Genomic DNA, 27,205 nt, shown 5'->3' with positions numbered 1-27,205 from the left:
GTGTGTGTTGAGTCCTTCGCGGAAATGCAAGACACGAGAAGCAGTTGTAGTTCTCAGTTTTCTTTATTCTGCGTTCACCTTACAAGTAGATGGCTTCAGCAGCTCCCCAAACCTCCCAGCTTCTTATATAGGCATTTCCCGGGTCAATAAGATACTTTTCCCGCGCCAGCACCCGCGCATGCGCACAGTGCTGGCGACAGCCTGTCTGGTCCCGGGCAGCTTTGCACCTGCCTGGGACTGCCTGCAAATGCCCCGAGCCGTTTGCAAGGCTCGGGACATAACACCCCTTTCCCCCGGGCTAAAACTACTACCAACATATAATCATTTATTTTATGCAGTGTTCTGCTTCCCAGTGCTCCTATCGTTACCTGGCTTTTGTTTAGCCAGCACTGTTATGTAATCTTCTAAGTATTTAGGAGATTTCCTTGCTCTCTGTGACCTTCTCAGTTCTGGGTTTCTGACAGGTGTTCCCTGACTGAGGGGTGACAAGAGCCTGTTCCCCTTATCAAGCCTTGGTGCCTTCCAAGGACTTTGCCCCAATGCCTGGCCTGCTTGCTTGCCCACCGGGCTCGTCAGGCCAGGGCTCCTGTCACTTTGTGACCTGGTTGACCCGCCTAGCTGTAGGACCTCGGCCCCCTTGAAGTGATAGCCACTGCTGGGCGTTTCTGCAGACCCTCCTAAGTCCAACCAAGACCTGTCAGAGGGTTGTCCATCCCTTAAGTCCCGTTCTGTATCCGGGCTTGTGTGGGATTCTGTACCTTCCCAAAATTCAGTTACTTCCTGATTTGGGCTAGAGGTGTTGTAGTCGGGACTTGGTTCCTCGACCACCTCCCTGTATGTTTGACCCCCTGTAGGATTTGGGGTAAAGTCAGGCCAACTCTGGGGATTGTGTGCCAGCTCTCTTGCGGGGAATGATTTGTTGGGATGCTCCCGGGTATCCTCCGTGACTGGAGTGCTGTGTGCTGTGTGTGGAAAGTGAGTATGCCCCCGGGGTGACTCCCTGGCTGGAGTAGGTGTGAGTGCCTGTTGTGTGGGTAAGCTCCATGAATTCCTTTTCGGAGCACTTGCGGAAGCTTGAAATGGGCCGTCAGTGGCTCCATCAGTGGAGATGGGCAGCAACTCGTGCCCTTCCTTTTGCTCCAAAGGGTCCCCCTCCCCCCCTGGAAAAGACCCAGGAGTCGCATCTGAAAGGTCCCGCCTAGGGCGGAGTTGGTCGATGTGCCGACGCAGGACACGACCGTTGTCCAGGGCTACCTCGTAGGATAGAGGACCTGTGACCCTGGAAATAGAAGCGGGGACCCATTTATGACCAGGCCCGTAATTGCGAGTCCAAACCGGGGCACCCACAAGTCGTTGTCTAGGTGCCCTATTATGTGAGGTAATGAAGGCATCTGTCCGGATGCAACCGGTCAAGTTTTAGTAGTAAGTTGACGGAAAACAGAAAAAAGAAAAAAAAAAAAAAAAAAGATTTGAGATGATAAGAGAAAAAAAGAGACGGAAAAAAAAAATAAGTAGAAAGAAAGAAAAAGAAAAACGGGATTAATGACGGTTAAGCAGTATAAAAGGGTAGTGGAACAGCCCCAAGCGAAGTTTTCAGCTGGGGCTTCTCCTGTAAATGGACGGTGTGGTGCGATTAAAGGAGAAAGTCATCCAACCTAGATTCAAGTCCCCTTAGGTGGTCTTTTCAAGGCGTCCTTTGTGTGCGCACCATACTTCAGGCCTACCGTTTTTGGTTGACAGGGTGGAAGGGTGCAGACTGGCAATGACGAATCAGGTTTGCCTGTAAGAAAGCTTGGAATTCGGAGGAGGTGAATTGAGGGCCTTTGTCGGACACAATGACATCTGGCAGCCCGTGTGCAGCAAAAATCCCCCTCAGTACCTGAATAGTCTTTGCAGTGGTGGTGGATGAGACAGGCACAACCTCAATCCATTTTGAATGGCTGTCAACAATGACCAAGAAGAACTGGCCCTGAAAGGGCCCAGCGTAGTCAATGTGCACCCTAGACCATGGGGACTGTGTTTCCTCCCATCTATGCACGGGAGCTTGGGGCATCTCTGGGCAAGATCGTTGGCACAGGTGGCATGCATGCACCTTAGCCTCAATATCTTTATCTACACCAGGCCACCACAAGTGGCTGCGCGCAAGAGCCTTCATACGAACAATGCCAGGATGACCCTCGTGGAGGGATTCTAAGACCCTAGTCCTCATTGAGGTGGGAATGACAACTCTGTTTCCCCAAAGCAGACAACCTGAGAAAGGGACAGCTCGTTCCTTTTGGACCAGAAACTCTGAAACTCAGGACTAGGGCAGTGCTCAGGCCAACCAGACAAAACCCAGGAATGGACACGTGAAAGTGTGTAATCTGTACCTGTTTCAGCGGTAACATCCCTGGCACTAAGAGGGAGCTCGGGCAAGGCTTGGATTGATAGAATGTTGACAGCTGGCGCGGGGTCAGCTTCTACTACTGGCAGAGGCAACCTACTGAGGCCATCAGCATGGCCCCTTTCTTTCCCAGGCTTGTGGAGTAATGAAAAATCATATGCAGACAAGAAAATAGACCACCTAAGCATTCTAGGGGAAATGATGTGGGGAGTCTGCTTACGTGTGGTAAACAGTCCCAGCAGAGGCTTATGGTCAGTGAAGACCGTGAAATGCCTGCCATATATAAAATCGTGGAATTTTTTAATTCCAGCAACAACAGCCAGAGCCTCCCTGTCTATCTGAGCGTAGTTGCGCTCAGCAGAAGACAATGTTCTGGAGTAATATGCAACAGGAACCTGAGTTCCATCAGACCTGAGGTGGCTCAGGACAGCTCCAACCCTGTAAGGGGACGCATCACAAGCGATGCACACAGGAAGAGACTCGTTGAAATGTGCACGTACACTGTTAGAAGTGAGCAAAGCCTTGACTTTGTTAAAACAACCCTCATGCGTTTGTGACCACTGCCACACTGCTTGCTTGTCTAGTAGCCTGTGAAGAGTCTCAGCTACACTAGCTTTTTGTGGAAGAAAAGAATTGTAGAAATTCAGGAGGCCCAGGAAGGCCTGAAGTTCGGCCTTGGACTTTGGCCTAGGTGCTTCTAACATAGCAGTAGTTTGGATTCAGCAGGGTGAATCCAGCAGCAAGCATCAATTTTGAACCCCAGAAATTCAGTAGAAGGCTAACCCCAATCTTGCATTTGTCTTTTTTGAGCTTGAGGCTGATTTCCTGAATCTTAACAGAACAGCCCTTAGCCTTTCAGCTTGAATGTGTGTGGCATCTCCTGCAATCCAAGACATCTCAAAGTAGGGGCAAAAACCCCTGGTACCTCTTAGTGTGTTTTCCATTCGCTTTGGAAATCCCAGGAGCGACATTCACGCACTCCTTTTACCTTGAAGGCCCTCCTTGTTGTCCATAGTCTGAGCTATAGCAGCCTCATCATCAACAGGCAGCTGTTTGATATGCTTGGGCTAGGTCAGTTTTGCAAAAACATGCCCCCCCTTTGATGGAGGCCGGATGTGACTGACCACCGGAACATGATAGGCATGTTGCTGCAATGCCTTATTGAGTGTGCATTTGTAATCAGCACAAATGCGAATGTCCCAATTTGCCTTTAGAGGCGTGACAATGGGGGTCTCCCATGGGCTGGAATCAACAGGTTCTAGGATTCCTTGTTGGATTAGTTTGTCTAATTCAGTGTCAATCTTACCTTTTAAAGCAAAAGGGACCCTTCTTGCTTTAATCCTAATGGGAGTGACAGTGGGGTCTAGCTTTAAGGACACAGGTGGTCCTTTGAATGTGCCCAGCTGGGGGCTGAAAACATCTGCAAATTCGTTGCAGACTTCCTGTAGGTCGAGTGTTTGTAAGCTGTTGAGTCCTGTGACGTGTATCCCCAGGGCCTCAAACCAATCGAGTCCTATGAGACTCGTTCGTTCACCCCCTACTACTAATAATTCAGTGGACCTTCAAAAACTCTTGTATTTCATGTTACGGGTGGCCTCCCCCTTTAACAACACACTCTTGAATTTTGAAATCTGTTTACCCAATGTCAGAAGCCTTAACTTGGCCTGAGTTCCACTGCAAGTATGAAGGAGATAATTGAAAAGGCAGACCCTGTGTCTAGTTCCATAGATAATGGAACCCCTTGTAGCTTCACCTTGAGTGACAGCTTTTTCTTAATGGCTTGTGTGTGCCTGTCCTAAGGATGCTTCTTCGCGAAGCGCAAAATCCTACCCTATTCTGGCTGGGGACCCTGGTACCTTTCAGGCGCAGTTCTTCCTGAGGTTGTACCTTTCGTCGGCCCAGACACACAGCTACAATGTGTCCTTGTTTGCCGCATGCCCGGCAGGTAGCGGAGCGGAACTTGCAGTCGGTTCTCCTGTGGCGACCTCCACAGCCGATGCACTTGAGTGGAGCTGAAGAGCTTCCCTTCTGATTTCATTCCTTCATGGGGTGGAGACGGTCGACTTCCTCATCCGGATCCTCCTCGGAGTTTCCTTGGACGTCTTCCTTGTGCACGGATGCAACCTCTGGACTGTTTCTGATCGGCCGCATGTTCTTGACGGCGCCGCCTGCTGCTTCTTCTGCGGTGACTTCTCTTAAGGCATCTTGGAAGGACAATTCTTCTTTAGCGAAAAGTCTCTGTTGTAGATCTCGATGCCTTAACCCGCACACGAATCGGTCCCTCAGTCATTCTTCGAGGTCCTTGAACTCGCAGTGCTTGGCGGCCTTCCTTAATGCGGCGATGTATTCTTTGGCCAACTCACTGGAACGTTGATCCCTCTGCTCGAAGGTGTGGCGCCATGCGATGATGGACATCTTGGGCTGGAAGTGCTCCTTCAGTAGCTTCTTCAGATCTGCGTAGCTGACAGACTCTACTGGAACAGGTGCTGCAAGGTTTTCTGCGATTTTGAAGGCGTCTTGACCGCAAACACAAAGCAGGGTGGCAGCCTTCAAGCTCTCTTCCCTCACTTGGTTTGCCTTGAAGTAGTTCTCCACCCTGGCTACGTAGGACTCCCACCGCTCTGGATGTGAGACGTCGAACTCCGAAAGCCTTCCAACCTTTGCCATCTTCAGGAGACGGGTCTATCAGCCAGCCTACCCCCGAATGCGCACTGGATTGGCGAGTAGCTGCCGAGTCGACGCCGTTCCGCCGCTCAGGACTCACTTGGGTAAGCTTACACTTCTTCCTTTCCAGGCGATGTAAGGCATCCCACCCTCGTCGCCAGTGTTGAGTCCTTCGCGGAAATGCAAGACACGAGAAGCAGTTGTAGTTCTCAGTTTTCTTTATTCTGCGTTCAGCTTACAAGTAGATGGCTTCAGCAGCTCCCCAAACCTCCCAGCTTCTTATATAGGCATTTCCTGGGTCAATGCGATACTTTTCCCGCGCCAGCACCCGCGCATGCGCACGGCGCTGGCGACAGCCTGTCTGGTCCCGGGCACAGCCTTTGGTCCCGGGCAGCTTTGCACCTGCCCGGGACTGCCTGCAAATGCCCCGAGCCGTTTGCAAGGCTCGGGACATAACAGTGTGAATCGGCTGAATCCCACTACTGCAACCAGGCCTAAAGGAGAATTACCCTATTCCATTTCATCTTTGGCTAGAAGGGCACAAGGCTTGCTCAGTGCAGGATGCTTGCTATGTAGCTCAAAAACTGCCTGGCCTCTGTACTCTTTGCAGCAGACATGGAGAATTCTGAGAGTTGAAGTCTACCCATTGTCAAGTTGCCAAGGTTACAAAACACTGCAATAGATTGTAGCAAGTGGGGGAAACCAGAAAAAGGGAGAAAAAAATCCTTCTCAAATCTTCTTATAAGGTGACCAAGGTGTCTTATGGGAAGGAAACGGGTGTCACTGAAATAATAATTTGTAAATATTTGTTTGTTGCCCAGGGGCTGTCCAATTAATCTGACTATGGTAGGAAAACAACTAGAACAGGAGGTAGGGGAATTAGGTAGGCTTGCTGCCTTAAGCTATATATAAATAATGTAGGATAAAATAATATTGTAATAACAACAGCAACAAAAACTTTATTCAGCCACTGAAAACCAGAAACATTTCATCAATACCTAATTTTCCTGCCTCCTATTCTAGTTGTTTTCCTACCATTGTCAGGTCAATTGGATAGCCACTGGGAAACAAACAAATATTTACAAATTACTTTTATACCACTTTATGCTTATAAATTTCCTGAAATCTCAGGAGAGGGACAGTACTATATATGAAGGCAATTCGGGAATAAACCTCTGTTTGATCATTTGCAAGAAATAGGCGGGGATAGCGACGCATGTCCTATGGCGCTGTGCGTAGTTCAGTAGGGGGTGAAGAGTGGAAGGAGAAGGTTGTGTTGCATTTGACTTGTCCGCTAAATCAATTGAAAATGAATCCTGCTATAGAAAATCCCTCCAAATTTGAAGTGCGTGCAGTAATATGATTCCTGTGTGCGAAAAAACTTTTGGTAGCTGTGATTCATCATGAACTGTGTAATGTTTATGGACCAAACTTGATGAGTAAAGGTGTCGTACATCAGTGGTGTCGCATGTTTAAAAATGGTTGAACTGACATGCACAATGAGGCAAGAAGTGGCCGCCCATCTATAGTCAGTGATGAACCTGTGCAGAAAATTAACAAAAAGGTTTGTGAAGTCCGTCGGTTCACAATATCTGCACTTTCTTTACACTTTCCCCAAATTTCTCAGACTGTTTTGTATGTGATAGTGACAGAAAATTTGGGATACTGCAAGTTCTGTGCTTGTTGGTTATCAAAACTCCTTTCTGAGGAGCATAAAACACACTGAATGGGTTCACGATGCTGTTACAGGGTGGCTTCATTCCCAGGCGGGAGATTTTTTTGCAGAAGGAATTTCAAACCTTGTAAGACATTATGACAAATGCCTCAATTTGAATGGTGATTATGTCAAAAAGTAATGTAATGTTGTAGTTTTCTAATGTGTATAATAAAAGTTCTGTATATGTGAGTGTCTGTCATTGATAACTAAATGGAGGTTTATTTCCGAATTGCCCTCGTATAAATGAATGGAACAAATGAACACATTCATAAGAAAGAGACTGTGTGTTGGACTAACCAGACATAGCAAAACTGCTATGCTATGATTTCAGAGAGCCTAATGGCTATGATAAAGCTTCAGTCTTTGTCCTTAGTGTTTTTTCTCCTGAGATCTTTCTATAGAAGATTTCTAAAATTCCTGCTAGGAATTGTAATAAAGTTCTCCCTTTGTTACCTCAGGCAAATGGCAGTTTGAAATAGCAAAATGGCCCCAGGGTCTGGATGGTATCCAATAGGACTCAGCTGCCCAGATAGTTTGGTCTCTGCCTTCCAGCTTCTGACTTGAATGCATGCTGGGTTGTAAAATTACTGCCAATTCAACAGAAGTATTACCAAAGGCTAGGGTGGATTTCCCTCAGTGATGTTAATTTCCTGCAATCTTATTGTCAAAAGAGTGATTTCTTGCCAGTTTTCAAAAATAATTTGGCATTGCTTCATTTGCCTGTTACCTTAAAAAAGCCAGAGGTCCTAATATATAGCATTAAAAGAGGGTTTATGTAGGGATTAGAGATACAGTATAGCTTAGTATAACATATTAAGTTATGTTAACATACAACATATGAAGTATAGTTTCATGAGGGTGAGTGGGGATGGCTTGAAGAAATTGTGATGTTTTTTAGGTCCCCAAGGAACTCAGTCAATTATTTAGTTTAACTTTAAGAAAGTAGCAATAGGTTCAATATTTTTCTTGCTTTTTGCAGATAATATGAAGATTCAATTTCAGGGTACCTATTCCTTGTTGGCTTGGAAATTCTGGGGGTTGAAGTCCACAGATCTTAGAATTGCTAAGGTTGAGAAATACTGACTTATTTATATCTCATCTTTATTATTTTTACAAACAACTCAAGGCTAAAAACGTATCCAACACACCTTCCTCCTCCTATTTTCTCCACAAAAGCAGCCCCATGAGGTGAGTTGGGCTGAGAGAGTGTGACTGGCCCAAGGTCACCCAGCTGACTTCAACTCATGATATTCTGGTGCCTTAACTACTAGACCAAAATGGCTCTTAGCGGTTGCTTGGGATTTCAGTGTGAACCTGATGCAGCTATAAAGACCAAGGATATGTCAGTTGTTGAAATAGTCAAATAATATGAAGTTCTTAGATTAGCCAGGTCTAATATTCTGCTTCTACAGCTGTATTTTCTGTATGCTTCATTTCAGAGCTGGAGCTCCTGTTGCCTCCAGCTGAAGCTACTGAGTTCTTGTTTTAAATCTCTTTTTAAAAAAAAGTAGCTGCTAATCAGGGGCTGTCATGCTTTCCATCACCATGCTTTCCAAGCATTTTGCTTGGGTGTTTTGAATAATGAATGATGCCTAATATATATTAAGATATTTAGATAGCATATGTGATCAGGATTAGGATTTTGCTAGCTCAGGAGATAAAGTGGCTTGCAGAAATGTACCAAGTGAGTTGGATGAAGAGGATGTGCATTTTACTTTTGGGGGGGGGAAGAGGGAGGGAGGTTAGTAGGTGGGAGATCTCAGGCTCCTTATCTTCTTAAACAAGCTACACTGCCTTTCCTTACTGCTGTCTTTTTCTAGCTTTGGACTTTGAAAGAATGAAAAGAATTGATGCCTTCCCTTTGTACATTACTTTCCAAAGTTATTGTTACAATTAGAGACAAAAGGCCTTCAGCTGCTGCCTTATTTTTTGTGTCGGATTCCCAATGGCCCTGTCACTGGTTGGTGGCTAGTCATCACAGGTTTCACGGGGAAAGAAAAGTCTGCTCCTCAAACAATGAATCAGCGAACATCTACAAGCAAACCAAGTCATTACTAAAAGCCAACACGGGTTTGTCAAAAACAGACCATGCCAGACAAATCTTATTGCATTCTTTGACCAAGTGACAAAATTAGTGGATCAGAGGAATGCTGTGGATGTAATTTACTTGGACTTCAGTAAGGCATTTGACAAAGTAGATCACAACCTACTACTTGATAAGATAGAAAAATGCAGGTTAGACAGCATCACCACCAGATGGATCTATAGTTGGCTGACCACCCGTACTCAGCATGTGGTCCTCAATGGAACCACTACAGTATGTAGTGGGGTGCCCCAGGGCTCTGTTCTGGGCCCAGTGCTCTTCAACATCTTCATCAATGATTTGGATGAGAGGATAGATGGGAAACTCATCAAATTTGCAGATGACACCAAGCTGGCAGGAATAGCCAACACTCCAGAAGACAGGCTTAGAATACAAAAGAATCTGGACAGACTTGAACACTGGGCGCTATCTAACTAAATGAAATTCAATGGTGAAAAAAGTAAGGTTCTACATTTAGGCAAGGAAAACCAACTGTACAGGTATAGTATAGGGGGTACCTTGCTCAATAGTAATAATTGTGAGAGGGATCTCGGAGTCCTAGTGGACAATCACCTAAATATGAGCCAGCAGCTGCCAAAATAGCCAACACAGTGCTAGGCTGCATTAACAGAGGGATAGAATCAAGATCACGCAAAGTATGATGATGAAGATGATGATGATGATGATGATTACAGTTGTGGGAGGAGGAATCTATACATGCAGGTAGATTATTTGAATGGTGTAAGGTAGAGTCACCTGGAAGGTTGCTTAGGTTTGTTTGCGTGATTATTCCCAAAAATAAATTAAAACGGCATTCTGGAATAGATGAGGCATTTTCTTGTAGTTGCATCATATAGGGCTAACTTGCAGAACCTGGTATTGTCAACAATCTTAGCAACTCTTAATTTTTAATGTGACAAGGGGAAAATTCAGGGAGTAATCAACTGGATAGTGTTAAACAAATTTAAACAATTTTATGTCTTGGCTTGACCATAAAACTCTTGGAAAGTGGTTTTCGGTCTGCTATCCAGACTAAGGGCAACCCTCAGATTCAAAACAATGGCATGTTCTCATTCATTGTAAGGAAAAACCAGAAGTAGGAAGTGATTGTTTGACCTACCACTACTGACCTTCTCAGTGAAAAGGTACGGAGAGTTGGGAATCCTTCCTTTTCTGCAGTTCAGCTAAACAGGTTTGAGGCCCTATAGCAGGGGTCTCCAAACTTGGCAACTTGGAGACTTGTGGACTTCAACTCCCAGAATTCCTCAGTTGAAGACCACAAGTCTTCAGGTTGCCAAGTTTGGAGACCCCGCCCTATAGCAGGGCTTTTCAACCGGTGTATGTGTACCACCTGTGGTACTTTGCCATGTGGTAGGTGGTACACAACTGCTAGCCAAGTGTAGCAGGGGAGGGGAATGAGCCTAAACAGCCTGAGGGAGAGGCTGCATCTGCATAACTGTCTGGGCTTGGCAGAAGCTCCAGGAGCCAGCAGGGCTCCAGCTGATTGGCTCCAGCTGATTGGCTCTTCCAGAAGCAGCTGGAGCTGGAGGTGAACTGAAAAAAAAAGGGGGGAGGAGAGGAGAGGCTATAAAAGGAGGTGGTTTGGGTAGGGGAAGGGAAAAAAGACAACAGGAAAGGTTTAATCCCTTTAAGCAAATGAAATTAGTTTTACCCCCTTTAACTGAGTCTATCTACGGCTTTTAGAAAATTTTCTTTGAAGATAAAGAAGCTTAATTTAAAGCTAAAGCTTTTCTCAATTGTCAGAGCCTTTCAGTCTAGGATTGCAACATTGTGACAGTGACATGCCTGAGGCAGTTTAAAGAGAAAAAAAAAAAAACTGGAGGCTTATTTTGTGAGCCTTTCTTGCTTTGCACTTGATTCCTGTGTCTTTAAGGATATAGAGAAGGGATTGGGGGGTGCATTCTTACTATACTGTGGAAGAGCTCAGAAGGGAGAGAGGAAGAAGGGCCAACCGGCTAGCTCAGGAGTCTACAAACTTAGCAACTTTAAGACCTGTGGACTTCAACTCCGAGAATTCCTCAACCAGCCATGAGGGCTGAAGAATTCTGGGAATTGAAGTCCACAAGTCTTAAAAGTGCCAAGTTTGAAGACCCCTGAACTAGCTGATAGTGGTACATATTAATAAACATGGATACATTCATCATACATTTGTCAGTGCAAAGGGAAAGTGATTCAGCAAAGGAACAGCCACCGAAGAAATTAAAACTGGTACTTTTTTTCTTTTTTATACAGCTTGTAATATTTTATTAGATTATAGAATGAAATACAAAAATACAAATGCAAATAGTAGGAAGGAAAAAGGGGGGAAAGTGAGGGGTAGAAGGGAAAAAAACAGACTGTTCCTCTGTTGCAATAGAAGGAAGCATTAACATTGAACCTCAACTTTTTACTTTTCCATAATATTATAAACTAGCCATTTCTATAACAACAAATGAATCTAATCAGCAAAACCCAACCCCCCTTTTTTTAGTCATCAAGTTTTTGACACCTTGCTAAGCACTGGTGGTACTCAAATATTGTCATGTCCCAAAAATGTACAATCTATGAAAAGGTTGAAAGCCCTGGATTAGGGGACTGGAGGCTAAAACATACAAGGAACAGTTGCTGGAATTGGGTATGTCTAGTTTAACAAAGAGAAGGATGAGAGGGGACAAGATAGCAGTGTTCCAATATCTCAGGAGCTGCCACAAAGAAGAGGGAGTCAAGCTGTTCTCCAAAGTGCCTGAAGGCAGGACAAGAAGCAATGGATGGAAACTAATCAAGGAGAGAAGCAACCTAGAACTAAGGAGAAACTTTCTGACAGTTAGAACAATTAACCAATGGAACAACCTGCCTCCAGAAGTGGTGAATGCTCCAACACTGGAAGTTTTTAAGAAGAGACTGGACAGCCATTTGTCCAAAATGGTATAGGGTTTCCTGCCTGATCAAGGGGTTGGACTCAATGACCTCCAAGGTTCCTTCCAACTTTATTATTATTATTAAAAGATAGCCTTTCTGAGTTACAGGACCAAAAGCTGGAATTTTGTTGTTGAAAGCAATGGATGAGATTGGCCAAAGGCTAGAAAAAGAACATTTCCTGTTCCAAGAAATGGGGAAACTCCTTCAAACATAGCAAGAGAATTGTATCAAATTCCCCTCAGGAGAAGCAATCAACCATCTGCAATAGCTATGCTGTGCTATAGATTTTAGATTTTCACCCCTGGTAGCAGGGGAGAGGGAAACCTCTATATAGCTTTGAAGCATGGTGCTGAATAATAATCAACCACAATTAAAGCAAATGATTTTTTAAAGAATCAGCTGTTAATTATTTTTTGGTTTATGTGTAGAGGTAGTGGTGGGAAAATTAAGTTGTTAGCTTACATGGTTTTTGTGCCATGTAAGCCTACGAGCTAAGCAATTTTAAGGCAGCTCTTCACTTCAAAGGCACCTTTAAGACAAGTTGAAGGGGTTTTTCGTATTGCTGCCAGATAAAACCCAGCCCAGTAGTGATCTTATTCTTAATTAATTATCTAATTCCAGCCAAGCCCATCTCCGCATATAGATATATAAAGAGAGCGAGGGGAAACCAACTCTGCACTTTAGAGAGGGGTGTGTTGTCCTTCTTTCTCTTTGTGTCTTTAGCCCACCTTTTGCTCAGCTCTTTTAGCACTCTTTGAATTAGGCACAATGAGTAGGCAATTCAGTTCTAGATCTAGGGGAGACATTAGGACTTTCCGGGGATATACCTCTTCCACTGCTGTCATTCCTGGTGGGACAAAAGCTAGTTTTAGCTCAGTTTCATTATCCCGAGGTGTGAAAGGAAGCACAGGATTGGGTGGGGGCTTTGGTAGTAGAAGCCTCTACAATCTGGGGGGTAGCAAACAAATCTCTTTTGGAATCAGCCATGGTGGCTTTGGAGGAGGCTTTGGGAGTGGCCTAGGTTTTGGTGGTGGTGGTGGATTTGGTAGCAGAGATGGATATGGCTATGGAGCTGGAGGTTATGGTTTATCTTTAGGAGTGGGAAGCTATGGTGGTGGAGGAAGAATAGGTCCCATGGTTCCTCCTGGGGGCATCCAGAAAGTGACTGTCAATCCCAACCTCCTATCACCGCTGCACTTAGAGATTGACCCTGAGATTCAAAAAGTGCGGCAGCATGAAAGGGAACAGATCAAGACCCTCAACAACAAGTTTGCATCCTTCATTGACAAGGTGAGTCAATTAAATAGATCATTAAGTTCTTTGCAGGTAGTCTCAAAAAGTCTCAAAATCTGTGTATAAGATTGCAAGAGAGAAATGGACAAATGAGCCATCCAAGTGCGTCTTGGATAAAAATGAGGTGAATGCTCCAACACTGGAAGTTTTTAAGAAGAGACGGGACAGCCATTTGTCCGAAATTGTATAGGGTTTCCTGCCTGAGCAGGGGGTTGGAGTAGATGACCTCCAAGTCCCTTCCAACTTTATTATTATCGATCATCGCACAGTCAGCCAGATGTTCAGACTGGATTTGGCATTTTGTCTACCTATCGAGTCCTTACCCAGGACCTGGGATAGGCAGATGTGGATGTTTGATGGTATTACAGATATTGTCACAGGATGGAAGCAGTTCCTAATAAGGCCGCCTTTTGCAATTGACTAATAGCGAATTTGTCAATGCCAATGGGGTTCAAGTGGTGCTCCAGTTGTTTTGGGATTGCACCCAAGGAGCCTATGACTATTGGTACTACCCTTGCTTGCTTTTGCCACAGTCTTTCTATTTCTATTTGTAGGTCTTTGTATTTTGTTATCTTATCCAGTTCTTTCTCTTCTATTCTGCTATCTCCAGGCACTGACACGTCCACTATCCAGACTTTTTTGTCTTTCTTATCGACAATTGTTAAGTCTGGGGTGTTATGTTGCAGGTGCTTGTCTGTTTGAATTCTGAAGTCCCAGAGCAGTTTATTTTATCATTTTCTATGACTTTCTCTATTTTATGATCCCACCAGTTTTTGCTTACAGGCAAATGATATTTTTTGCAGATCTTCCAATGCACCATTGTTGCTACTTTGTCATGTCGCTGCTTGTAATCAGTCTGTGCAATCTTCTTGCAACAGCTTACCAAGTGGTTTGCAACAGCTTACCAAGTGGTTTGCAACAGCTTACCAAGTGGTTTGCAACAGCTTACCAAGTGGTTTGCAACAGCTTACCAAGTGGTTCCAGCTTGAGAGACAGGAAGCAAGAGCCAATTGCCTTCGCTCATTATCACAGCTGATGACCCGGAGTTCCGGCCTGCAACTCAGTGGCTCACTAGCAGTAACGTGGTAATAGGAAGAATTTGGCTAGCCTTTCTCCAGACGCCCCCTAGTGGTTGAAGGAAGCTCTACACGCAAGCCTTTAACCGCACCCAGAGAAGCCCCTCTAGTGGACAAAGGGTGAACCTCGAAGCCGGAGCACCCTGGTAGCTGACCCACAGCAAGCGACCCCTAGTGGTGAAGGGGTGAACTGCACTGAAGTACCCACAAACACAAGAGAACGCACCCAGTGGCACCTCCACCCACAGACAGCACCTCAGAAGCTGATCTACAAGTAGCGACCCCTAGTGGTCAAAGAGAGAGGTTCTTCAAATTCTCTTCAAAATAGCTGAGAAGGACACCTACCCTAACCATGGAGGAGTGTCTTACTGATTTGGACAAAGGGGCTCAATTAACTAGCCTAGTTGAAACACCCCAACCAGTCAGTCCAGGAGAGATTCTGCACACAGCCAACATTGACCAGTATGCAGAGGCTGAAACTCAAGCCTCAACAAAGCCCAACACGTCTCAGGGTCAATACGATCTTAGACAATGCAGAAAGCTCACAGAAGCCATGCACTCACATCTGATGGAGAAATGGCACACCATCCACAGGCGCCATGAAAGAAGCTGGGAGAGATTATACAAACTCTACCACGAACAGAAGGAGGAACTCTCCCCAGAATGGGCACACGCAGTGGAAGGAGATAAGGAAGACGCCTATGTGCAATGGATGGACTCTGAACAGCAACTCAAGGACGTTCAAGAACAATTAAGAGACCCAAGTGTCGACAGCGAGATGCAAAGCCTCCAGCTATTAAACCAGGAACGCAAGAAGTTTCTAGAAAGCTCACAGGGTTCCCCACAGCCCGAGCCTCACCACAGAGGCAGTCCGGTTGACAGAGCCGAGTCCGAAGTTTCATGCCTTTCACATGCACCATCCCAACGATCGCACGCAGATCCATCTCAGGTTTCTGGAAAGGCCTCATCCTTCCGCCACATGTCCAGGGCACACTCTAGCGTGTCCCAACAATCACATGTCACAGACGCCTCCCGCCTTTCGAAGGCATCCTCCCGTCGCAGCCGAGCATCCAGAATTTCACAAGAAGAGCAAATAATTTTAGATGCTAAAGCCGCTGAAGCTGTCTTTCGTGTGGCACAAGAGGTGAGGCAGAAAAAGAAGGAGTTGTCGGCCATAGAACTTGAGGAAGCCAAAATAGTAGCCAAAAGAAAGGATGCCCAAAACGAACTTGAACTTACTCAATGCCAAAGAATTATGGCAGACAAAATGGCTAGAGCGGAAGGCCTTCAGAAAATACTCCAGTACACCACTTTCTTGCCAGACAGACAACAACTGGAAAACGAAGAGCGTCGTAGCCGCGTACAGACCTATGTGGACAACCAAAGCACATTCCAGAATGCACAGATGAGAGCACCACAGCCAGCCACAAGCCCCCCAAGACCGAGTAGACGAACAGAGGAATCTCAACGACCTGATTCGCTGGTCAACTGCAGAGTTGTTGTCACGACACCTAGGTCACGAGATCCTCCCGCCGTTGGTGCCACATCAAACCTGATGGGATTACCACCAATGGCAATGACTGCACAGCGGGGAGGGCCACAAGATCTTTCCACCATTATTACCCCAGCAACGGCGACAATTGCACAGCGGGGAGTGCCCCAAGATCTTCCCACCGTTATTACCCCACAGAACCCACCAAACCATACCACTAATGGCAATCGGATGGATCCACTTATAGCGCCAACAGCCCTACAGCAGCACCAGCCGTCGCTCAGGGAACAGATTGAAAGAGTTAGAGCCACGCTAGAGTCACTAGAGTCCCTGCTGCACCAACAGGAGGAAGCGCCCCAAGGAACTGCCACCACTCCTGACCACAGAAGACAGCCTCGAGCATCAGCTCTGACAGCCTACCAGGAAGCTAGCTACACTCTATCAGAAACACAGACCTTCCAACACATGAGCAAGCAAGAGCCTGGGCTCCCTCAGCTCAATGCCAGAGCAGCAGAGTTCAGACCAAGCCAACAAGGTCCCTTGCACGTGACATTGCAAAATACACCCAGCCACCAGTACGCCGAAGGAAGTTACCAGCCAAACATGGCACACGCCCCCACTCCTGGAAGCGAGGTACCATCGCCACCCGGTTACACCCCTATGAGACTTTACAGAAGCAAACTAGATCTGGCATCCAAGGGTGTACACAAATTCCCCGATAAACCGGGAAAGGACTACGTATTGTGGAAGCTCACGTTCCAAACCGCCATCCAAGATGAAGCTATAACATCGAGCGAAACGCTCGGACATATGAAAACATGGCTGGGACCGGCTTCCACGCGATTAGTAGAGAACACTCAACTAGCTCACCTGGGCAACCCAGCTACCGCCCTTCACCAAGCTTGGGAAAGGCTCGACGAGCGGTATGGCGGGCATGAACTGACAGAAAAGTCGCTCTTGGATTGCATTTACACCGTCCCTAACATCAATATTGACGATCACACCCAGATGTTGGAATTTGCAGACACGCTCTCGATGCTACATTCAGTTCGCGAGCAACCCAACATGCCAAAACTTACCTGCCTCGATCAGTTCGAGAAGCAAAGGATTATAGTTAGAAAACTACCAAAGCAGTCAAGGGATGAATGGGCCAAAATATCAGAATCCCACAGGAACCAAGACCCTAACGCACCACCCGCCTTCGCTGTACTCGCTGAATTTGTGACCGACCAAGCAAAACTACGTCATAATGCCAGCAACTTCGAGCCAACAAATGACAACTTCGGCCCCAACCAAAGTTCTTCCCAAGCTACGGACAGAACCATACCTTTGGTGTATAAAACTGACATCACGCCTTCCCCAAAGAAGTCTCCACACGAACAAACACCGAGAAGCGCTCTTTCGAACCCTCATCCACCTACCAAAGGCCTAACTTGCCCGATACACAAGTTCTCTCACTCTCTAAATGATTGCAGAGAATTTAGGAAGAAATCCCTAGATGACCGAAAGACCCTACTCAAAGAGAATAGGATATGTTTCAAATGCTGTGACTCTATGGATCACATAGCCAAGGACTGCACAGCTGATGTGAAATGCCACCTGTGCAACAGCGACAGGCACCCAGCAGCCTTACACCTAGAACCTAAGACGCTGCCTATGGAATCACGACAAGCAACTAGCTCTACACCAGACTAATCACTGACCGAGTCCTGTTGCTAAGGAAGACCAGCTTAGACAATTGAACCTCTTCAGTTCCAGCTGTTCCTGACCCTTCTGTCCCAGCTGTTGTTCCTGTTTCTTCAGCTCCGGCTGTTCCTGAGTTTCCTGATGTTCCTGATCAGCTCCGGCTGTTCCTGAGTTTCCTGATGTTCCTGATCTTGATTCTTCAGCCCCAGCTGTTCCTGAGTTTCCAGATCCAGCTGTTTATGTCTTTCCAGGTTTTTCAGTTCCTGAGTATCCTGTGAATCCAGTTCCCCTCATTCCCGAGAAGCTTGGGTTCCAGTTTTTTCTGTTCCAGATTCGGTTCCAGTTTCCTTCACAGGAAGAAGACCTTGTCTCGTTGGGAGACAAGACTGCATACCAGAACTATTGGCCCACGGTTCCTGCGCACCGGGCCCACCCACTTGACGAACTAGTTTACCCAGCTGAGATCCAGATCATGAAGCCACATGAGTCAGGTCGTGACTCAAAGACACTTGTACCAGGCTGATCACCAATTTGGTCCTTGCTGAGAAAGACTGAACCAGAAGATTAAACCTCAAATTATGTATTGTCTTATGCATTGTTTGATGTAACACTTGCCTTTTTCATAATTGTGCATGTTTTATGTTTACCTTATAGTTATGCATTTTGATACCAAGTTTTTACCTAGTTAGTCACAAGTTAACCACAATGAGTATTGCATGCCTTGATGCTACGTTTTTACTATTTTAATAGTGGAAATATAAATTTCCAAGCGGGGAGTGTTCTGGCCCATATAGCTCTATGGCCCATATAGCTCTATGGCCCCGCTCTATGTTGGAAGGTCTGGCAGTTATTGGGTTAAATGCTAGGTATGTGGATGGGTCAGTGGGAGGAGTTCCAAAGGTCTTTGGGAGACTTCCTGGACACAAGCCACATGGGAATCTCTTTGTCTGTAAGAAGCATGGGCCATGGAAGGTCTCCCTATAAGATGGTATAAAGAGCAAAATCTTACCTAAGGAAAGGATCTGAAAGATGAACAAACATGTATTCCCAGCAGCACCAATCTCCACGTGAACGCAAGTAATCTTTCTCATTAAAATATATTTGTTTGTTATAAGATCGTTTCCTTTGAGTTAACTATATGACTGGATTTGAAATATAACACTTTTAAATTTGAGTCATTATAGTAAGAAGATAAAGCTCTTCATATTATTATTATTATTATTATTATTATTATTATTATTATTATTATTGGATCATCGCACAGTCAGCCAGATGTTCAGACTGGATTTGGCATTTTGTCTACCTATCGAGTCCTTACCCAGGACCTTACTACTACTACTACTATTATTATTATTACTATTATTATTATTATTATTATTATTATTACGATTATTTGGGTGTTCCAAACCAAACATTTAATTTCTTGAAAGACAGGAGGAGTTAAACTAATACTTTGGCAGCCAGGAGATCACATTTTATGTTGCATGGCTGTCCAAAGCGGAGAGTGCTTTTTGGTTTGGGAGTTTCTTAATAATAATAATAATAATAATAATAATAATAATAATAATAATAATAACTACTGGAAGAAAAGGTGTTTACCCGTCGCAGATACACAGTGATGGAAAACAAAGAAATAATGATCTGTTACTATAGATCAAGTCCAACAAGAAGACCACTTGAACACCATTGGCATTGACAAATTCGCTATTAGTCAATTGCAAAAGGCAGCCTTATTAGGAACTGCTTCCATCCTGCGACGATATCTGTAAAACCATCAAACATCCACATCTGCCTATCCCAGGTCCTGGGTAAGGACTCGATAGGTAGACAAAATGCCAAATCCAGTCTGAACATCTGGCTGACTGTGCGATGCTCGATAATAATAATAATAGCAATAAAGTTGGAAGGGACCTTGGAAGTCATCTAGTCCAACCCCCTGCTCAGGCAGAAAACCCTATATCATTTCGGACAAATGGCTGTCCAGTCTCTTCTTAAAAACTTCCAGTGTTGGAACATTCATTGCTTTTGGAGGCAGGTTGTTCCACTGGTTAATTGTTCTAACTGTCAAGAAGTTTCTCCTTAGTTCTAGATTGCTTCTCTCCTTGATTAATTTCCATCCGTTGCTTCTTGTCCTGCCTTCAGGCGCTTTTAGAAAATAGCTTGACTCCCTCTTCTTTGTGGCAGCTCCTGAGTTATTGGAACACTGCTATCATGTCCCCCCTCGTCCTTCTCTTTGTTAAACTAGACATACCCAATTCCAGCAGCCGTTTCCTTATATATTTTAGCCTCCAGTCTCCTAATCATCTTTGTTGTTCTTCTCTGTACTCTTTCTAGAATCTCAACATCTTTTTTACATTGCAGTGACCAAAACTGGATGCAGTATTCCAAGTGTGGCCTTACCAAGGCATTCTAAAGTGGTATTTACACTTCATGTGATCTTGATTTTATCCCTCTGTTTTTTTTATTGAAAATTTTTAAAATTTTACAAAAAAAAATTCCCTTCCCCAAACTCTCCCAACCCACCCCAACCCTCCCCCAACCTTCCCAGAGCTGAATACAGGCTTAATTAAAATTTAAAAGAAAAAATTTTTTAAACACAAATAAATCATATACAAATTTAGTTACAATAATTAAACAAATCATAAAATACTTTAACACCAATACTTAAAAAAAACAGAAAGAGAAAAAAAAAAGAAACAAGAAGAAGAAAAAAGGAAAGAAAAAAAGAAATTAAAAAGAGAAAAAAATATCTAAAAAAAAATATCTTAAACTTTAAATATAAATTATTCAAAAGGATTCTATCCCTCTGTTAATGCAGCCTAGCACTGTGTTGGCCTTTTTGGCAGCTGCAGCACACTACTGGCTCATATTTAGATGATTGTCCACCAGGACTCTGAGATCCCTCTCACAGTTACTAGTATTGAGCAAGATACCCCCATGGACAACGTTCCTCCAGGTGTTCCTGTCCTGTACCATCTTCTGGAGTCCATTTAAGTTCATGCCTACTGCTTCAGTGACTCCATCCAGCCACCTCATTCTCTGTCGTCCCCTTCTTCTATTGCCCTCAATCTTTCCCAGCATTAGGCCCTTCTCCAGTGAGTCCTTCCTTCTCATTAGGTGGCCAAAGTATTTGAGTTTCAACTTCAGGATCTGGCCTTCTAAAGAGCAGTCGGGGTTGATCTCTTCTAGGACTGACCGGTTTGAACGCCTTGCAGTCCAAGGGACTTGCAGGAGTCTTCTCCAGCACCATAGTTTCAAAGGCCTCAATTCTTTGGCGCTCAGCCTTTCTTATGGTCCAACTTTCACAGCCATACATTGCAACTGGGAAAACCATGGCCTGGACTATACGCACTTTTGTTGGCAGAGTGATGTCTCTGCTTTTTAGAATGCTGTCTAGATTTGCCATAGCTTTCCTCTCCAGGAGTAAGTGTCTTTTAATTTCTTGGCTGCAGTCCCCATCTGAGGTGATCTTGGAGCCCAGGAAAATAAAATCTGTCACTATCTTCATTTCTTCCCCATCTATTTGCCAGGAATTGAGAGGGCCGGATGCCATGATTTTGGTTTTCTTAATGTTGAGTTTCAAGCCAACATTTGCACTCTCCTTCTTCACCCACATCAAGAGGCTCTTTAGTTCCTCTTCACTTTCTGCCATTAGAGTGGTATCATCTGCATTTCTTAGATTGTTGATATTTCTCCCGGCAATCTTAATTCCAACTTTTGATTCATCTAGCCCTGCCTTTCTCATGATGTGCTCTGCATATAAGTTAAATAGGCAGGGCAACAGTATACAGCCTTGCCGGACTCCTTTCCCAATTTTGAACCAATCAGTGGTTCTGTGTCCGGTTCTCACTGTTGCTTCTTGACCCGCATATAGGTTTCTCAAGAGACAAATAAGATGGTCTGGTACTCCCATCTCTTTAAGAACTTGCCACAATTTATTGTGATCCACACAATCAAAGGCTTTAGCATAATCAATGAAGCAGAAGTAGACTTTTTTTGGAACTCCCTAGCTTTCTCTATGATCCAGTGTATGTTGGCAATTTGATCTCTAGTTCCTCTGCCTCTTTGAAATCCTGCCTGTACTTCTAGTAGTTCTCGATCCACATACTGCTGGAGTCTAGCTTGTAGGATTTTAAGCATAACTTTACTAGCATGTGAAATGAGTGCAATGGTGCGATAGTTTGAACATTCTTTGGCATTGCCTTTCTTTGGAATTGGAGTGTAAACTGACCTTTTCCAATCCTGTGGCCACTGTTGAGTTTTCCAAATTTGCTGGCAAATTGAGTGTAGCACTTTTACTGCATCGTCTTTTAAGATTTTGAATAGCTCAGCTGGAATACTGTCACTTCCACTAGTTTTGTTTTGCTAAGATTTCCTAAGGCCCATTTCACTTCACATTCTAGGATGTCTGGCTCGAGGTCAGTGACAGCCCCATCGTGGTTATCTGGGACATTAAACTCATTCTTGTATAGTTCTTCTGTGTAATTTTGCCACCTCTTCTTAATCTCTTCTGCCTCTGTTAGGTCCCTGCCATTATGGTCCTTTATCATGCCCATGTTTGCATGAAACGTTCCCTTCATATCTCCAATTTTCTTGAAGAGATCTCTGGTCCTCCCTATTCTGTTGTATTCTTCTATTTCTTTGCACTGTTCATTTAAGAAGGTATTCTTATCTCTTCTAGCTTTTCTTTGGAACTCTGCATTCAGTTGGGTGTATCTTTCTCTTTCTCCTTTGCCTTTCACTTCCCTTCTTTCTTCAGCTATTTACAAAGCTTCCTCAGACAGTCATTTTGCTTTCTTGCATTGTTTTTTCTTTGGGATGGTTTTAGTTGCTACCTTTGTACAATGTTGTGAATCTCTGTCCATAGTTCTTCAGGCACTCTGTCTATCAGATCTAATTCCTTAAATCTATTTGTCACCTCTACTTATATTCATCAGGAATATGATTTAGTTCATACCTGAGTGGCCTAGTGCTTTTCCCTACTTTCTTTAATTTAAGCCTAAATTTTGCAAAAGAAGCTCATGATCTGAGCCACAGTCAGCTCCTCGTCTTGTTTTTACTGACTGTACAGAGCTTCTCCATCTTTGACTGCAGAGCACATAGTCAATCTGATTTCTCTGTTGACCGTCTGGTGATGTCCATGTGTAGAGCCGTCTCTTGGGTTGTTGGAAAAGAGTGTTTCTTATGACCATTGTATTCTCTTGGCAAAATTCTATCAGCCTGTGCCCTGCTTCATTTTGTACTCCAAGGCCAAACTTGCCTGTTATTCCGGTTATCTTTTGGCTTCCTACTTTAGCATTCCAATCCCCCGTGATGGTAAGGACATCATTTTTGGGTGTTAATTCTATAAGGTGGTGTAGAGCTTCACAGAACCGGTCAATTTCATCCTCTTCAGCACCAGTAGTTGGGGCATATATTTGGACTATTGTGATATTGAATGGTTTGCCTTGGATTCGAACTGAGATCATTCTGTCATTTTGAGGATTGTATCTCAGTATTGCTTTTCCTATTCTTTTATTGACTATGAAGGCTACTCCATTTCTTCTGAGGGATTCTTGCCTGCAATAGTATATCTGATGGTCCTCTGAGTTAAATTCACCTATTCCTGTCCATTTTAGTTCGCTGATTCCTAAGATGTCGATGTTCAGTCTTGTCATCTCTTGTTTGACTACATCTACCTTGCCTTGATTCATGGATCTTACATTCCAGGTTCCTATGGAGAAAAGATCTTTACAGCATCGGACTTTCCTTTCACCACCAGATATATCCACAGCTGAGCGTCTTTTTGGCTTTGGCCCAGTCATTCGTTCTGGCACTACTAGTACTAGCCCTCTGGTCTTCCCCAGTAGCATATTGGACACCTTCCGACTTGAGGGGCTCATCTTCCAGCATCATATCTTTTTGCCTTTTAGTACTGTTCATGGGGTTTTCATGGCAAAAATACTGGAGTGGTTTGCCATTTCCTTCTCCAGTGGATCACATTTTGTCAGAACTCTCTGCTGTGACCTGTCCATCTTGGGTGCCCTGCACGGCATAGCTTCATTGAATTACGCAAGCCCCTTCGTCATGACAAGGCAGTAATCCATAAAGGGGACCCCCTTTACTATACCTGTGCATTTGGTTTTTCTTGCCTAAATGTAGAACCAAGCTTTTTTCACCATTGAATTTCATTTTGTTAGATAATGCCCAGTGTTCAAGTCTGTCCAGATCCTTCTGTATCTTAAGCCTGTCTTCTGGAGTATTGGCTATTCCTGCCAGCTTGGTGTCATCTGCAAATATAATGAGTTCCCCATCTATTCCCTTGTCCAAATCGTTGATGAAGATGTTGAAGAGCACTGGGCCCAGAATAGAGCCCTGGGGCACCCCACTATATACTTCCCTCCATGTAGATGCGGTTCCATTGAGGACCACTTGCTGAGTACGGCCGGTCAGCCAGCTATGGATCCTACTGGTGGTGATGCTGTCTACCCCACATTTTTCTATCTTGTCAAGTAGTAGGTTGTGATCTACTTTATCAAATGCCTTACTGAAGTCCAAGTAAATTATGTCCACAGCATTCCTCTGATCCACTAATTTTGTCACTTGGTCAAAGAATGCAATAAGATTTGTCTGGCATGATCTATTTTTGACAGACCCATGTTGGCTTTTAGTAATGACTTTGTTTGCTTCTAGGTGTTTGCTGATTCGTTGTTTGATTATCTTTTCCAGAATCTTCCCAGGTATTGAGGTCAGTCTGATAGGTCTGTAATTTCCTGGGTCCATTTTTTTCCTTTTTTAAAGAAGAAAACTACATCAGCTCTTTTCCAGTCCTCTCATAGTTCCCCTGTGCTCCAGGATCTTTGAAAAATATAGTTCACTGGTTCTGAGATCACATCTGCCAATTCCTTGAGAACCTTGGGGTGTAATCCATCTGGTCCTGGAGATTTGAACTCGTCTAGGCTGGACAGGTGCTCATTTACCATTTTCTTGCCTATCTTGACTTGTGTTTCTATTCTGTTTTTTATGGCACTATTTTTGATAGGTTGGTCTGTTTTTTCCCTTGGTGTAAAAACAGATGCAAAAAACGAGTTAAATAGTTCTGCTTCCCCCCTGTTGCTTGTCACCTTCTTGCCACTTTCATCCACTAATGGACCAATCATTTCCTTCACTTTTTTCTTGTTTTTTACATGTTGAAAGAAGCTTTCTTGTTATTTTTGACTTTGGTCGCAACCTTAGTTCATTTTGAGCCTTGGCTTTCCTCACTTCATCTTTGCAGGCTCGGGCTATTTGCTGATATTCTGACTTAGTTATGTGCCCTTCTTTCCACTTTCTATACTTGTCCTTCTTATCTTTCAATTTGTCAGAGAGTTCTTTATGCAGCCATGCTGGTTTCTTTTGAGAGCTGTTATTTTTCCTCTTTATTGGTATTGTGCTGGACTGCGCTTTTATTATCTCATTTTTCAAAATTTCCCAAGCTTCTTGAGTTGTTTTCTCCTTGAGGATTCTCATCCATGGAATCCTTCCCAAGCCCTCTCTAAGTTTATTGAAGTTAGCTCTCTTGAAGTCCAAGACTCTAGTTGACTGTGTTCTATTGCTTGTGCTTCCATAATGTTGAATTCTAATATTGCATGATCACTTCCTCCCAGGGTTCCTATGGCTTCAACACCTTCTATCATGTCATCTCTGTTAGTGATAATTAGATCTAAAATGACTAATCCCCTAGTTCCCTTCTCTACTTTTGGGGAGACAAAGTTGTCTGCTAGGTTTGCCAGGAACCTGTTTGATCTTCCACTTGGTGCAGAGTTTGTCTCCCAGTTGATGTCAGGGTAGTTAAAGTCCCCCATTTCTATTGTGATGTGCTTCCTACATATCTTAATTAGCTGACTAGCAAAAAGTTCATCTGTTTCCTCTGTTTGGTTGGGTGGTCTGCAGTAAACACCTATGGCAATGTCATCCCCCCCCCCTTTTATATTGACCCAAATGCATTCAAGACAGTTTTTATCATTGTTCTGCTCTATTTTTGTAGAGATGTAGTTATTTCTTATATAGAGAGCAACTCCACCTCCTCTTTTATTTGGTCTGTTTCTTTTAAATAATTTAAATCCCTCTAGCTGTGTGTTCCATGTGTGAGTTTCATCCCACCATATTTCCGTAATGGCAACAATATCATATCTGCCCTCATTAACCTGAATTTCTAGTTTACCGTTTGCTGTTCATACTCTGTGCATTGGTGTATAGACATTTGAGTCCTTTATGATTGGCCCTGTGTTTACTTTCTACATAACCTGTGTGATGCCTGAGTTCCACTATTGTCTTACCATCTATTTGGTTAGTGCACTTTGTGTGGCATTCGCTATTAGAGGCTTAATTTTGCTTGACAGCGAGGTTGGTATTCTTGTCTTTTCTTAGAACTTATTTATTATATTATTATAGAGACTACTTAAGGTTTATAATCTCATAGCTCACAGCTCACAACACTAGTGTGAGCCTCTTAAGTGCAGAACAGTGTGAGTTGAATTTTCAGGTTTTGAATATTGTGACCTGAGATCCCTTTTGCAAACATTTCCAAGATTCTAAGTTCCTAAAATTCTTCCAAGGCTGGAGGAGGGAAACCAGGATTCCCACAATATCTGTTCACAGAACACATTTAGGAAATTGTTTAGAGTTTGAGCACCTACATCACCATTCATCTCACATATTTTATATAAGACTATAACTCCCAGAGTTCCATAAGAAGAGGAGGTGACTACAAAATCTTTTACATCTATGACATAGCATTATTTGTTTTTGTTGTCCACAGTATCTGCAAGCAGCAGTTGCTGTGTTTCATTCTAAATTTTTTTTTTTTTTTGCAAATTTGAATAAAGTTCTGCTGAAGAGATTTTTAACTCAAGCCTGAAGATATTTTAGGGCCTGCAGCTCTTAAAATGCAGATAGTCCTCAACTTGCAACAGTTTATTTATTGACCATTAGAAGTTACACTTGATGAATCTAGCCACTGATTTTGTAAAACTGCAACTTTTCAAGTGCCCTAAGAGAATTTTGATGTGAAATGTCACATTACTGGGAAAAAGAAAGGTTCTGCACATTAAGTTTGTGCTAAATATAACAAGAATATATACTTCTCCTTTTTTTTCCTCATAGTTAATTGGCAGTTCTCACAATGCAGCCATTCATGTAATGTTTAGACCAGGGGTGTTAAACCTGTAATATCATGTGACGTGCCACGATGTATCGTAACTTTTTTTCCATTGCCAGCAATGGGGTGGGCGCAGTTTTGCTATGATGCGTCCAGCCCATGGGCTGGCACTTTGACACCCCTGGTTTAGACTGTCATGAAAATGGTTCTAGATTGAAAACATAATTAACTATACCATCATTTTGGAATTGCCAATTGCTTATCTATTGATAGAAAGGAAGCTATTGTTTATAGCAATTTGCTTCAATTTTTTCTGCTGGTCAGTTTGGAGCACTATTTGTGCCATTTTTTTTTTTTTTACAAAAGGTGACATAGTAATTTTAAAGTAATTTTGCCCAGTTCCATATTCCCTAGTGTATAGGTTATTAGCGGGATGGTAGGTGCTGTACTCTAACTTTCCTGAAGGAGACAAGTAGAAGCATACAGATTTAGCCTTATTTTTTTTTTAGCAAATAATTAGAAAAACAATCTATCCACAATCCAACAAAGTAATATGTTTTTGTGCACAGACACGATTTAATGACAGGGCTATAAGATCTGAGCTGCAATGTCTGGATTACTTCTGGATGGCAAAAAAAGGTACAAAATTCTAAATCTTTGCTGCTGTCACCTTTTTGATCTGGTAGCCCTATTAAGGATTTGGGTGGCCTCCTGCTTGTCTTGCTGCACTTGTGGCACTGTGGCTGTCATGCCTTGATTTGAATGCTGCTAGTC

The 27,205-nt window shown here is 43.7% G+C and overlaps 1 protein-coding gene across 2 annotated transcripts in view; it reads left to right on the top strand.

The window, feature by feature from the left end:
• The first annotated feature begins 12,534 nt into the window (after positions 1–12,534).
• The window catches only part of LOC120302948 (keratin, type II cytoskeletal 5-like), a 34,112-nt gene continuing 19,441 nt past the window's right edge, over positions 12,535–27,205 (top strand). For both annotated transcript variants that reach the window (XM_039331976.1, XM_039331977.1), the window contains exon 1: positions 12,535–13,056. In XM_039331976.1, the coding sequence (XP_039187910.1) occupies positions 12,535–13,056 (522 nt within the window). The remainder of the gene's footprint in view (positions 13,057–27,205) is intronic.

This window comes from Crotalus tigris, unplaced genomic scaffold (genome assembly GCF_016545835.1).
Source record: "Crotalus tigris isolate CLP2741 ecotype Arizona unplaced genomic scaffold, ASM1654583v1 scf7180000024441.2113493, whole genome shotgun sequence".
Taxonomy (NCBI): domain Eukaryota; kingdom Metazoa; phylum Chordata; class Lepidosauria; order Squamata; family Viperidae; genus Crotalus; species Crotalus tigris.
The sequence above is the reverse complement of the archived record's forward strand: the minus strand, read 5'-3'. Positions and strand labels throughout refer to the sequence as shown.